Here is a 14,872-nt window from a genome sequence, read left to right as displayed (position 1 = left end):
TCAACATTTCACTAGAGTTTAGCCATTTCTATATCTTTCAAACTTTGTTTGGCTTTTTATTTAATCGGAGAGGAATAGATGCCGTTTTAGAGTGTAATTGGTCCTTCCTCTTCCCGCTCCCTTCTGTGGGTACCATTTTGATGGCTCCTGATATGAAAAAGATGCTTAACCTCTGCTGAAGGTAGACTATCCATTTGACGGTCTAAAACTAAAGGACACGTTGGTTTAATTCAAAATCCAAATCAAGCTGGGTATTTTGTTTTTCCAAAGTTTTCAAATGTTGAGCTTCTTCATACTATCTTTCTTGGTCTCTTGAAGTGCTATTCCTACATTGCTTTCTTCCCAAGTTTTCTCTTATTGTAAACTCAGTCTCTGCAGACTCTCTTGTTCCATTCTTGGTGTGTGTCTGATTGCACTCTTGCCCACGGTTCCAGGAAATGGACATTGAGGAAATCTTACGCCTGGCCGAGACACGGGAAAACGAAGCGTCCGCAAGCGCAACAGACGAACTGCTCTCACAGTTTAAGGTACAGACTCAGAAAAGGATGTTGCCAGAAGCCTCCAAGGTTTCAGAATTTGTCATCATTACCAGCATAGCTGAAGGGTGATTGAGGTCTTGATATGAACATCACTAGAGCATAGGATACTACTGTGTGCCAGACCTTAAAATGCTTTTCCCAGTTTCCTGTTGGTGTGGCTGTTCAGTCAGGAACTTTCTGGATGTAAACGTTCTGCTTAGCTCATGAGCTCCTGCAGTTCAGCCTCTTACAGCTCTTCCATTCTTCTGAACTTCCCAGTAAGAACGATGGGCTGCAGGTGAACTTTCTGTTCTTATCCAGCAAGTGAAGCCTGCTCTGCTTTTCTTGCATACTTCCAGCCCTTGAAACACACAAGTCCTGAAATGAATGAATGAATGAATGAATGATTATAGACCAGGTCAGATCATTGGCCTTGGCTGCCTGAGTTAACCCCAGGATAAAGACTGGCTGCCTAGGTTAAGAGGCTAAGAGACTTACAGACTTGGCTGCCTGACTTAACCTCAGGATTTCAGACCCACATCCCAGATCTGTCAGCTGATGACCTTTAATTCCAGCCCTGGGCAAGGGATTGGATTAGATGATGTCCAAGATCCCTTTCTTTTCAAACCTTTCTTCTTGGATGCATGCCTTCGGCTATTAAGCCAGGGTCTCTTTTCCTAATTATCCCTTTACTAATCAGATCTCATAAAATGAACTCTGTAGCCAGTTTTCCAACAAGATGGGGATAAAATCTAATCTATCTGTTTGACTTAACATAGAGATGAATAACCTGAGACTCCAAGACCTTCAGGGATATCTGAGCAACTTGAAAAGCGCCATCCAATAAGAAGCTTATTGGATGGCAGTAAGCAATAAGTGACAGAAGGGGAAATTGATGGGGCTTAATATGAACTGCATTTAATTCATTTAGTTTCGTTTCAATGGAATATATGCATAAACAGTGAAATGCAGGAAATGAAGTACATTCTAATTTTCTCCTAGGCCTGCTCATTTTCCAGCAGCACACTGCTCAAAAGCCCAGCATGGCCCTTGGCCTGAAGAGAAAGTGCTCCCCTGCTTTAGATGCAGTTTGATATGTTTGAATTTCTCTAAATAGTACAAGAGCATAAGAGCCATCCTTGGCCAAGAAATTGGAGTGTTGTGTGTCCCATAAGGTGTTCCAGGGTCACATTCCATCTCAGCCCAGTGGCCTTGGTTATAGAACAAGCTTGCAGCCTTTGTTTCCCCTCCTTTTCTTAAATGTTCTTTATGTAGAATTGAAGTGGAAACATGGTGAGAGAAACCTATTCATTGCATCTGAAAAATGCATTGAAAATGGAATGCCTGGTTGTTTCTCCTCTCAGGTAGCAAACTTTGCCACAATGGAGGAGGAAGAAGCAGAGCTGGAGGAGAAATCTCAGAAGGATTGGGATGATATCATTCCTGAGGAGCAGAGGAAGAAAGTGGAAGAAGAGGAACGGCAGAAGGAACTGGAGGAGATATACATGCTGCCCAGGATTCGTAGCTCGGCCAAAAAGGTAGCTTTGTGCTGCGGGACCCAGAATGGGAGACATTGCACCTCCTCCCGCTCATGTTTGCTTTAGTTGTGAGAAGGAATGTTCCCAAGATCAAACTTGTAAGCATTTGCACTGTCTGCTGAAATCTCAGTAGCTGGAGAAGTTGATACCTAAAGTTTTCAGTATTCTATAAGGAAGGTTTATTGCTCCTGTACTACAGTTTGATCTCAGGGCATGATGGTGGTGGTGATGATATATCCCTCCTTTATTTTGTATGCTTATTTAATCACACTGGGTAATTGGAAACATGGTCAAACACAGACTATACGTACAGTCCTCGGGATAAGTCCATTTGTTTAGCAGCCATTCAAAGTTACGGTGGCGCTGAAAAAATGGACTTACAACTGGTCCTCAAATACTGAACTGCCAACACAGACTTGTTTATTTTCTAAGCATGCTTCTGAGTTTTCAGGAAGCCCAGAGGCCTTATTGGGTGGTGGTGGTGGTGGTGGTGGCTTTATTTACATTTATATGCCACCTGACCCCCAGCAATTCTGGGTGGTCTACAAATGATTTAAGAGTCACTTGCAAGATGGGCGGTGCAGAAATGTGAGAAATAAATACATTTAAAACATGAGAAACAATACAAGAAAAACAACAAGAAACAAAAGAAGGGTGGAGGTGGAATTTTGTGAGATGGGTGGCCATAGAAGGAAGGGAGGAAGGAAGGGGAAGGGGAGAAGGAAGGAAGGAACAGCCTTGGTTTAAAGGAGGCTTCAGTCATCTTCACCACATCCTAGGTGAAAAACTAGGCCTTCTGGCCCCTTTGAAACACCAGCAGGGTGAAGGCCTTTCAGATGTAGTTGGTTCCTGCTGGAGATAGACATTTTGCTTTGCAGAAGGGTAAATTCACACTCCTTGGTGGATACTGAGAAACGCATGGGCAAACATGTTCCTGGGGACACAGGCTCCAGGCAGTGGGTGGCATTTGAAACTCCAGCATTTGCTTCTTAAATCACCCATCACATCATGGAGCATTGAGTGTTTGGGTGTTAAGTAGCTAACAACATCTGCCACAGATGGTCTTTCTATCCTCAGCCTCTTTTTGGCCCTTACAGGCCCAGCCCAATGACAGCGATTCTGATGTCGACATAAAGAGAAAGCTGCAGAGGTCATCTGGTTCGGAGAGTGAGACAGAGGACTCCGATGATGACAAAAGGCCCAAACGCAGAGGGCGGCCTCGGAGTGTTCGGAAGGACATGGTGGAAGGATTCACGGACACTGAAATCAGGAGGTGAGCACTGAATCGGAGCTGCTCCTACAGGGAGAAATCCAGGGGATTCTTTCGGATTTCTTTCTCATCCTTTGCCAGAGTGATGGGCAGGTTGTATCCTTAACATCCTTAATTTAAAAGAAAAGAAAGGAAATTACAGTATCTCTGCAAGCTTTTAACAAAGGCCATAATGATGACCATTTGCAAATCAGTAGCTGAGCAAGCTTTCCTATGTGCCTCCTGGATGTTTCAAGCGGTGTAGCCTTACAGTCCTGTTAAAGACATTTTAATGGATGAGTCACCTAATTGTTGATTCAGTCTTTTGGTTGACATTTAGAAATAAAATGGTGCCTCTCTGAGATGCATTAGCTATGAACTTGCTGGACTTTTCCATGTCCACTTCACTGTATGCGTCTATAGTGTTAAATTATAATTAATAGGCATGTCTACCATTTGATCCTTATTTTAACTTGAGTGGAAACCACCCCTTGTTTGTATCTACATTCAGTGTTTTCAGGGCAGGCTAGAAAAGGGGTTTAATGATTTTGCAAGTTCAAAATCCTGATGTCTGTAGAAAGCCACCTTATTTATTTATTTATTGTATTTTTATATCTCCCATCTCAAAATAACTCTGGGCAGTTTATGAAAGATTTAAAACAATAACTGTCATGAGCACTGATGTCGAGCAGGAGGGGGCCTCTATCCAGGGGGGAAAACGCATGCCTAGTACTGAGGAATTAAGCAGCCATTCAAAGAGACACAGATCAGACCCGCCTTAACTTTTGGGGTTTATCTGTCTGGGTTTTCCCACGCTTCTTCAGTTTGTTAGGATTCTGTTTAATGTAGCAGTAATAAAACACTAGAGACCTACTCCTCGTCTCAGCGTGATTCCTGACTGTTAGGACAATAACAGTTGAATATCAATTAAAAATACATTATAAAAATATAAATCTACAAATATAATAAAAAGTCTAAAATATTAAATATAACATATAATGTATAAACCCAAGATGGCAAAATTGCAGTCTTGTTAAAATTTCCTGAGGCTGCATCAGGGTGCCAGCCACCCCCATGACAAACTATCCCCCCTCCTCCCACCCCAGGCGAGGTGGCACAGCCATGTCTTGATGCCCTTACAGAAGGCCAGGAGAGCGGGAGAGACCTTACACTGAGGTCAGGCCCTTTGGATGGTCCAGTCCAGGATTATCAGCAGTGGCTGGCAACTCAAGGGCTCTAGACAAGAATTTTTCGTCATCCTGTCTGGGGGCTGCTGAGAATGGAATCTCTGATGCCCTGCATGTAACGCAGGTGCTTTGCCACTGAGCTAGAATGAACTGGAGTGCTGTGAGGGATGCCTTGCTGGGTGACATCAGCCCTACCTACCTCACAGGGTGGTGTGGTGGGAATGAAAGGAGGGGAGATTAATCCGGTCACCTTGAGCATCCAGAGCAAAGGAGGAAAATGATGTAAAAAGCTTCTGCATCCTCCCTTTGCTTAACCTGTGTCAGTAGATATTGGGAACTTGAGAGTTGCCATCTGGGCACATCTGGAGAGGGTTAAATTTAGGAGGGTGGGACTAGAGCCATAAGCAGATTAAAAAATGGATGCATTTGACAAACATCTCTAACTGTTGCTCTTCTTGTCTAAATTCCACAGGTTCATCAAGGCGTATAAGAAGTTTGGAGTTCCTTTGGAGCGGTGAGTGCCACATTAGAGAGAACATGTAGCTTATTAAACGGCAGCTGTGATGACATCAAAGCAATGACATTGATGTGATGATTAAACCTTGGCTAGTCCTCCTGCTAGGTTATGTTCAGCTCCACCCTTTTGGTGACATCACCCACCACCAGAAGGCCTCCTGCAACCCCCTGGTAGCTTATGGGGTAGAGTTGCCTCTCCTGATCCCTTAGTATTGTCCATCCCTGCATTTGAGCCTTCAAGTGGATAAGCAGGACCTGTGAATACAACCTGTGGGTCTGCACGTGGTACGTGGGTGAATAGTTAATTTTTTTTGGAGTGATGTCCCATCAAGGTGCTGTGACTTGTTCTCTGGTAGCTATTTTTAGTCCATCCATGTTCTGGAGGTGCTTTCCCTGTAGCGTGGAACTTCTGTAATGTTGTTTATATTGTTTGCAAAGCACTCCAGTCTTTTCAGTTACTGAAGGCAGCATACACATTCTTTGGTCCCTCCACAATTTATCTTTGCAACAACCCTGTAAGGCACGTTTACTTGAAAGATAATGATTGGCCCCAAATCATTCAGTCATCTTCTGTGATTTGACAGGACTTTTTAAGTTCTAGCCTGGCATTCAAACACTTCCGGCTCAGTAACTCTCTCTCTCATCTCTCCCACTGTTGCTTTGTTTTAAAATTTAGGGTAAAGCAACCAAATCAGTAAGATTAAGGAAATGTCTTTTAAAGCAGTGCCCTATTGGGTGGTGGTGGGTGTCATGTGTAGCTGTAGAGTACCTTTACTATTCTCCATCCCTCCTTTTTCAGACTGGAATGCATTGCTCGGGATGCTGAACTGGTGGACAAATCTGTAGCTGATCTGAAACGCTTGGGAGAGCTTCTCCATAACAGTTGTGCTTCAGCCATGCAGGAGTATGAAGAACAGCTGAAGGAGAATCCAACTGAAAGTGAGGAAAAGGGCTTTCTTTGATGGGAAAGGTTGGTGGTCAACCCAGAGAGCTGGCTCAGAATCCAGGATTAGGAACCTGTCCCTTTATCAAAAGGAAATCAGCGCCATAGGAAGAATTCATACTTAAGAACACCTGAATTCTGCGACTAGTGTAAACTATGCCAATAGAGCATATTCTTTTAAGCTTGCATAATTGGTTCAGTATTTGCTAAATCAATCTTCCCCATTGATTTCTCAGTTTCAATTTTTCACTTCCAATGTAAACCAGGCACCAGGCTAGAAACTGGGAGACTGTGAGTTCTAGTCCTGCCTTAAGCACAAAGCCAGGCTAGGAAAGGTGGTGCTCAATCATTTAGAGACTGTGAGAGGTAACATCTTAAGATGGAATCACAGCAAATCCTGAAAATTGGGAATAGTATTTTTTTTTTTAATGTACAAATTCTGTCTGCTTTGGCAACCTATGCCAGTCCGTCACCTAGGAATCCAATCCTGTTTGGACCCATAGATTTTGCCAAGCCTGCAAGTGAGGAGAAACTGGTGGCCTTCAGAAGCCACCTGATTTATGCTCTGAACCTGGGCTGGTTTCTAGCTTGCAGTGGGTACTTGGGCCTGATTGGGTGGCCTTTTTGGATTTCCAGGTTGGAATTGCACTGGCTACAGCCTTGTATGTGATCAGTCCCCTGTTACCTGTAGAACCACTCAATTGCAGCTTCCTGCTCATTTTATAGGAAGTCGCCGATCTACCGGTGGGTAGTTGGGGTGGATTTTATTGATGTCTGTCTTACACATTTTGACCTCTGCTGAGATTACCAGATCTTAATGCCCTCAAAAATTAAACTTGTATACTGAGCTTGCTGCCAACAGACTGAAGCAATGGCATTGTAGCCTAAAATAAATACTACTACTACTACTACTACTTCTCCTTCTCCTTCTTCTCCTTCTTCTTCTTCTCTTCCTCCTCCTCCTTCTCCTCCTCCTCCTCCTTCTTCTTCTTTGGTACACTTTTATTAAAGATTTTTTTAAAAAAAGAAGATAAAAACTAATACAAACTAATATAAAGTGAGAAAAAGAAAAGAAAAAGGGAAAGGTAAAAATGCAAGAAAGGGGGAAAGGAAAAGAAGAATAAAAAAGAAAGAAAAAAGATACAAAGAAGTTGTTTCCCATCTTCTTTATAGCAGTAATAAGTACAATTATAAATTTACCTCTTACTCTAGATTACAAAATGGCTCTCTTCTTTCTATAATAAATAAATATTTCTGTATAAAACATCCCTGGAGTCTCCTCAGGTGACTTTTGACCACCTGAGCAATCAGACAAGTATCTGACTGCACTCTCAGTTTGGGGCTGATTTCAAAAACCCCCATGATGCAAAAACTGCTCCTCCTTTTCCAAAATCACAGGCTGATACCCTTAGCCCCAAATCAGGAACATGTTAGATGTCTTGGGTGCTGATCTGTACTTTAAATGCAACTCCTGACTTGCCCCACCTGATCGTCACAGAACTCCGTGCGTCTCCCTTTTTTTCAGACAAAGGGCCAGGGAAGAGGAGGGGCCCCACAATTAAGATCTCTGGGGTCCAGGTGAATGTGAAAGCGATTATTCAGCATGAGGAGGAGTTTGCAATGCTCCACCAGACCATTCCCACTGACTCAGAGGAAAGGGCAAGGTAAGTGCAGCCATGTAAGACAGATGCAAGTGTGTAAGAGCTGGTGTGTGGCAGCCACAGGAGGCCAAAACAACGTATTTGCAAAGATGTCTCACACGTTGCTCTTAAATAAAATAAACACTTAAGTAGTATGTTGTTATAGTATGTCATTAAAGAGAGAGCCAGTTTGGTGCAGTGGTGAAGGCACCAGACTAGAAACAGGGGGACCAGGAGTTCTAGTCCCACCTCGGGCACAAAGCCAGCTGGGTGACCTTGGGCCAGTCACTCTCTCCCAGCCCTAGGAATCAGGCAATGGCAAACCCCTTCTGGAAAACCTTGCCAAGAAAACTGCAGGGACTTGTCCAGGCAGTCTCTGAGAATCGGACACAACTGAACAGATTAAAAAAAAAGTGTGTTATTATTTATGCTCTGTTGACCTTCAAATTTGAAAAAGATCCAAGAGATTTGTAGCATAAAAGATGAGAACAAATCTCTAAATAGATTCTCAAAAACAAAACATGGAACAGGCTGAGCTGTGGAACTTCAACTCTCTCTTCTGAGAACATAAGAAGAGACTTGCTGGATTCGATCAAGGGTACAGTCCTCCATAATTAACCAGGTGCTTCTGGGCATCTCACAAGCTAGGCAGAAGTTCTGTAGATCTTTCACCCCTCATCTTCTCCAGAGACTGATTAGTGCAAGAAGATGTGTAGTCCTTTGCTACATTTGTTTTTTTTTTTTCCCCTTAAGGGTTGGCCAAAAAAAAAAATGTCCTTACCATTGCTATGGGTCCTGATGTGCCATAGCAGGAAGAATTCTTGTTTTGCAGAGTTCAGGTCAAAGGAGAGGGAGTGATCGTGTCCCCCAGTGCTGCATACCCACCATTCCATCCAGCAAACTGATGGCTGTGTTGATAGGCTCTTGGAATTCTAGTTGAAGACATTACGGAGTGTGTGAGCAAAGGCTACTCCCTAACTCAGATGATACCTGCTCTTGTGTCTTAGTGTGGTCAAGGCCAGCCACATCTCAGATTGACTTCGATTTGTGCAAATGAGTGAGAACCACCTGGCTTGCTTTCTGAGCCTAGGTGCCTTTGTTACAGTTAAGGAGTTGAATCGTACATAAATCATGGGTAGAAGCAATTAAGGAATGGTCCTCAGCTCAGTTTAGGGGAAGCCCTATGTCAGCTAGTGACAGAAGGTTTAAGAGAGAGCGTTTCACCTCTGTGTGTGTGTGTGTATATGTTCACACACACCTATAACATTGCCTTTCCTTTGTCTTACCCAGTTCTGTTATAGAACTTTATTGACAAGGGGTGTCTAACGTGGAATCCTTTGCCATCCTTTTCCTGTTCTCTGATCCAATCTGCAGGTTCTGTCTGACCTGTCGTGTCAAAGCTGCCCATTTTGATGTGGACTGGGGAGTGGAAGATGACTCCCGCTTGCTGCTGGGAATTTACGAGCACGGGTACGGGAACTGGGAGCTCATCAAGTCGGACCCAGAACTGAAACTCACCAACAAGGTACAAGGAACCTCAAACATGGTAATGTATGGAGTGCCAAATTATAATGCTTTAAAAAAGGGATGCTGCTGCGGGATGCTGCTGCATTGGGTGCACGATAGTGATTCTGCAGCTTGACAAGCGACATCTTTTGCTTTGATCTTATGCACTGGAAACCCTGCCAAAAAAGAGAGCCAGTTTGGTGTAGTGGTGAAGGCACCAGGCTAGAAACCAGAAGACCATGAATTCTAGTCCTGCCTCGGGCTCAAAGCCAGCTAGGTGACCTTGGGCCAGTCCCTCTCTCTCAGCTGTAGGAAGCAGGCAAGGGCAAACCACTTCTGAAAAACCTTGCCAAGAGAACTGCAGGGACTTGTCCAAGCAGGCACCAGGAGACAACACTGATCTGAAGACACCAAAATAACAACAACAAAAACCCTGCAAAAAGTTACAGCGGATTAAAAAAGACAGGTGGGGGAAGTCCATCGACCTCTTGGGATTCTGCCATACTGAGGGCTTCAGTGTGAGCCCATACGTTCTTCTGGTAGTGCCCTAAGCAGTGTTGTTTTGTTTTCTGCAGAAGGTTTAATGTAGTCAGCAATACAGACCCGTGCTGTCCGTAAACAAGGGAGGTGTATTGGATTGTCTTTATACCATGCTCAAATTCTATATCTATTTCTGATGAGCACAAAAAAAGCTCTCCATTGACCCCCATAGGGACTGCGTTCAGATTGCAGAAAGGGTGCTGTAGTTACAGTGGCTGGGTTCACACAACACGTTAGGCTCTTTCTGCATGTTGCGGCAATCCTGAGAGTTCAGCCATTGTTGTAACATGTCGTGTGAGCCAGGTCCTCACATTGTATAGCCATTATACAATTGATTTGTTTTAACACCGCATGTTCTTTGAATTGCTGATGTTGAATTTGTTAACATGATTATACTCATAATCCAGACCTCTGAGGCTCTATCGTTCTAAAGACACTCTGCCCGGTCAACCATTGGTCCCAACAGCTGATTGGGGGAGGTTAACTGCCTTCTGAAACAGAGGTGGAATCCTAGAGGTGTCCCGTGAAAGCAGGGCTACTCTAGGAACTCTGTCTCCCTCTCTGTTTTAATTCTTACCCCCTCACAGCCACACTGGTGGGGGGCGAAAAAGGGGCAGAAAGCTATGGAGGAAGGTGACCCTGACTCTGTTTGCAGGTTGCCATGCTGTGCATTGCTGTTAATGGATCTGTGTGCATTCCTTCTCCACCCATCCCCAGATTTTACCCGTTGAGACAGATAAAAAGCCACAGGGGAAGCAGCTCCAGGCGCGAGTCGATTACTTGCTGAAACTTCTCAAAAAAGAAATGGAGAAAGACAGCTTGAAAGAGACAGAAGAGGTCAGTTCAGATGTGAAGCAAACATAGTTTGCTTGCATGGACCTTGTGCATTCTGCGCATCGTTTGGGAGGCTACTGCACGCAAAACCTGAGCTTCTAACCCTTGTGGTGGAAAATATGAACATATGAAGGAAGGGGCTAAGCTCGAGAGATGGGGGGGGGTCTCTATCAGCCTTCCCCAACCTTAGGACCCTCCAGATGTGGGACCTTCAGCTGCCTGTATTGCTCAACCCATGTGCCCATTTCTGGGATGTCAGGCAATTGCAGACAATGCAGCTTCCGGATTTTCATAAGGCATTGAAGATCTGGATGTTCCCTTAAGCATTTGGACTGGGAGGTTAAACCAGCCCTGTGGGTGGATTTGTTTGTTTGGGTCTACATGTTTTTAAGAGCCTGGGCATATGCCATTTATTGTTATGGTTGTTGTTGCTGCTGCTGCTGCTGCTGCTATTATTATTATTATTATTATTATTATTGAGTGAGACAGGCAAACCTATAAAGGCTTTAAACAAATAAGGATAAGATTCCCCAAATTGGTGAGCAAGGAGGATTTTCTTGCTATCTGTGCGCTCACGGGCTTCTATTCTGCCGCAGACCAAGATCAAAAAGAGGAAACCTCGGATCCGGAAAGAGAGCAAGTCCCCCAAAGGCAAGGAGGAGCAGGGAAATGAACTCTCTTCTCCGCGGCATTCAGACAACCAGTCAGAAGAAGGACAGGTCAAGGTAAGCATGAACACTGAGGATCTGGGGCTTCTAGGTGGAGAAAATGGCAGACTGGCATTGAGGATCTGCAGTCCCCCCCCCCCTTCATCCTGGGAGCGCCATCTTAGCCAGGGTTGTAGTTCAGAGGAATCCTGGAGTGGTGGAGCCATTGAGGTGAGACCTGCTGGAATCCTTGTTCTCGTCTCCCCCTGAGAAAGGTCCCTGCTGCTACCAAGGATTGTCTTTATTACTTACAGGGTTTTTTTTATTTTTTAAAAATAGCACTACTTATTCTTTTATTGCTTTTAATGGATTGGTGTCAGTTGTCTTGAGAAAAAGATATAGGTATTCCTCGCTTAATGACCACAGTTGGGACCAGAATTTCAGTTGCTAAGTGAAGTGGCCATTAAGCAAATCTGACCCAATTTTATGACTTTCTTGTGGCGGTTGTTAAGCGAATCACTGCGGGTGTTAAGCAAACCACGTGATTGTTAAGTGAATCACGCAGTTCCCCATTGATTTAGCTTACCAGAAGCGGGCCGGGAAGATCAAAAATGGTGATCCTGTGACCATGGGACACTGCGACAGTCATAAATGTGGTTGCCAAGTACCCAGATCGTGATCATGTGACTGGGGGGTGGGAAACGCTGCAACAGTCACAAGTGTGTGGATCGGTCATAAGTCTTTTTTTCAGCACCGTCATAAGTCCAAACCATCACTAAACAAATGGTTGTTAAGCGAGGACTACCTGTATACTCCCCCCTCCCTCCTCTAACAGTAAGATGGATGTTCTGTCCTCTACACACATACACACTTTTCCCCCCAAGGAGGATGGGTTGGATAAGAGTCCCGTGAAGAAGAAACAGAAGAGGAAGGAAAACAAGGAAAATAAAGAAAAGCAGGCCACAAGCCGAGAAGAAAAGGAAGGGGAGAAAGAGAGGAAGAAAACAAAGGATAGAAAAGAAAAGGTACCTGTTGGTGTAAATGTGCCACTTCTGCTTATCCTGTCTTGGTGGTGATGCCATTGCTGATTTAAACAAGGATTGCATACATGTGCTGGTAACTTGGCCATGTGCATGTGTGAATAAGCCATCACTAGGCTCATGGCATGGGTAGAGCTTCCCTTCCTTGGGTCTTCATCAGGCCTTTGGGGCAGGGGTGCATGTTCTGGCTGTCCTTGTTAGAGTGGGAAGCTAAACAGGATTAGGCATGGTTAGGTCTTGGGCGGGAGAGCATCAAGAAATCCCGGGATTGTAGACTAGACTGAGAAGTGTAAGAAACATCACAGAAGACCACAGTGGCAAACCCCTTCATAGACATAATTGTGAAGCCACCAAAAGTGAAGGAGACTTTGCAGCTTTTCTGCTTGTGCACAACTCGCGGATGGCTGTCATTAAGCATGTATTGAATATATGCCTTCATATCAGGCTATATACGCTCTTAAAATTACTCCATTCTCCCCAGCAGTTTAAAGTCTTGAATGCTGTATATTTCTTTACCTTGGATCATGTTCTTTTGGCCTTGCCCACCACTAGGAGATCAAGAGGCTGCATAGGAGGGTAAATTTCCTTGCACCTAACCTTTCAAATTTGTTTTCAAGGAGGCTTCTGTTTCTTCGGTGGTCATCGCCCAGGTTTTCCCAGGCCTGAAGAAAGTTGTTGGGTTGTCACATTTTTTTTTTAAAGCCAAATGGGTTTGCACAGAGAAGGTGGGAAGGAAAGGATGGAGCAAGTTTTGAGAGTTGGCTAAATATCTTTCAAAACTGTCCACCAGTTGTAACAGGACTGTGAGTGGTGGGTGCTAGGTAGAGATTTCTAGAGTCATACAGAAGGGTACACAATAGTATTTCTGTCCATTATTCTGGCCATTCAGAACAAAGAGAAAACAACTAATTTACAGGGATGCTGTTACAAATCAACCACAAAGTATGATGGTTACATATCCTTTAGGAGGTGAAATGCTTATTTCTTGCCCAGTGAAATCATTAGTTTTATTCATGAGAGGGTTGCCCAAATTCATTCATTTTAGAAAGTCGTCTTATCATAAAGATGGGGAACCTTGCTTTAAGGGGGCAGCGAAATCACCTGGGAATTCCAAGCAACAGAATGTGTTTCTCAACACCCTTGATTTTTCTTCCATTTCCTTCTTGGCATGTCTGGGACTTTCCAGCATATGCTGCTTCTAGAGGCATCCTATCTCCTCTTGTCCTTTCACAGTCCAAAGGCAACGAGGCCAAATCTGGAAGCAAAGGGAAGCGGTCTCAGGGACCTGTCCACATTACAGCAGGGAGTGAGCCTGTCCCTATTGGAGAAGAGGAAGAGGATGACTTGGACCAGGAAACCTTCAGCGTTGTGAGTCTTCTCTTCCGATGCAATGAAAAGTTGGAGAAAGGTCAAGAAGGCTGGTCAATGACTCCAGAAAGTTTTAATTTGGGTCAGCAGGGCAGTGGATATTTAGTTATGAAATCAGCTGACCTCTTGCTTCTTTTGACTGCAAGCCTGTGTGTTTCCTTCTGAATTCTTCCCTTCCCTTTGCCCTCCCCAGTGCATCCCTGATTTTGCTGCTCACAAACAATTGGCAGGTGTCAGCAATAGGGTATCTGGATCACTAGGTGCAAGAGTGTAGAGAGTAAGGAAGATGACCGCAATGGAGATACGCAAGCTCTGTTACCAAAATGGCAAGGGGTGAGACATATCTTAAGGTCACAACAGGCAGATAGTATTGGGAAGAAGCTCAGAAAGACACCTCCCTAAGTCGCAGGAGTATAAGAAGGGGAAGAAGGTTCAGCACAACCCGACTTGCAAGGTCCTGTTATTGTAGCCAATCTCAATAACAGTAGTTTTAGCTTTCCCGTGGAGTTGATTTCCTGGTCTGATCTCTCTAGTGGGAGAGCGTGGGGAGGCTGGGTGTAGAGGAATATGGAGATGGGCTTGAAGAAGGAATTCAGTGGCCATTATGTAAACATCAGCTTGGTCAGGTGGTCAGGAGGAGATGAGGAAGTAACTCAAGACTGCCCTGCCTTGATTCTCATTAGTGGAAGAGAGAGAATCAATACCAGACTTTAAAAATTCAGTTATACCTCAGAGCAATAAAGTAGAGTTCCTGTCCTTCATGTGCTGTCTGCTTCCTGACCTGATCTGCCTCAAAGGGCTCACACTGGAAAAGGAAGAAAAGGGAGATTAGACACAAACCATCAAGAGATGGAAGGGGAGTCTGTTGGCAGCTTCTCTGATAAACAGCAACTCAATCCAGGTGGAGAGAAATCCAGGACAAAATGTTTCAAATTCAGCATAAATTCAGCATAAACAAGGCTGGGAAATCCCTCCCACAGTTTCCTAGCTTCTTTGGATACCCCAGACTAGCATTAAAAGTACTAGCATTAAAAGCTACTAGACTAGCATTAAAAGCTACCGAAATCTGGGTAGCTTTTGATTCCTTGACCTTGCCCAGCTGCCTGGGGCTTGACACTATGTGCCCCCAGATGTTTCGCTTGGTACCCATCAGGCTCCTTCACCATCTTGCTTTTTCCCCTCTCCGAGTTAAGACAGCTGGCCTGCTGCAAAGCCTAACACCAATCACTAGCATAGTTATCTAAACAGAAAACTACTTCTTCTCCCCCAACCAATTTACCTTTAAAATGAGAGAATCATTGCAGATTTGCTGAGCATAGAGATTCTTTTCTGTCTCAAGCATCCTT

General features: G+C 44.3%; 1 protein-coding gene across 3 annotated transcripts in view; it reads left to right on the top strand.

Moving 5' to 3' along the window:
- CHD2 (chromodomain helicase DNA binding protein 2) overlaps window positions 1-14,872 on the top strand; it is a 95,993-nt gene that overhangs the window by 71,819 nt on the left and 9,302 nt on the right. For all 3 annotated transcript variants that reach the window (XM_063313925.1, XM_063313926.1, XM_063313927.1), the window contains 11 exons: window positions 435-527; window positions 1,883-2,056; window positions 3,154-3,329; window positions 4,965-5,006; window positions 5,808-5,947; window positions 7,477-7,615; window positions 8,966-9,116; window positions 10,355-10,474; window positions 11,068-11,196; window positions 12,003-12,143; window positions 13,392-13,526. In XM_063313925.1, coding sequence (XP_063169995.1) covers window positions 435-527; window positions 1,883-2,056; window positions 3,154-3,329; window positions 4,965-5,006; window positions 5,808-5,947; window positions 7,477-7,615; window positions 8,966-9,116; window positions 10,355-10,474; window positions 11,068-11,196; window positions 12,003-12,143; window positions 13,392-13,526 — 1,440 coding nt within the window. The remainder of the gene's footprint in view (window positions 1-434; window positions 528-1,882; window positions 2,057-3,153; window positions 3,330-4,964; window positions 5,007-5,807; window positions 5,948-7,476; window positions 7,616-8,965; window positions 9,117-10,354; window positions 10,475-11,067; window positions 11,197-12,002; window positions 12,144-13,391; window positions 13,527-14,872) is intronic.

Source organism: Candoia aspera, chromosome 13 (assembly GCF_035149785.1).
Source record: "Candoia aspera isolate rCanAsp1 chromosome 13, rCanAsp1.hap2, whole genome shotgun sequence".
NCBI lineage: Eukaryota > Metazoa > Chordata > Lepidosauria > Squamata > Boidae > Candoia > Candoia aspera.
The sequence above is the reverse complement of the archived record's forward strand: the minus strand, read 5'-3'. Positions and strand labels throughout refer to the sequence as shown.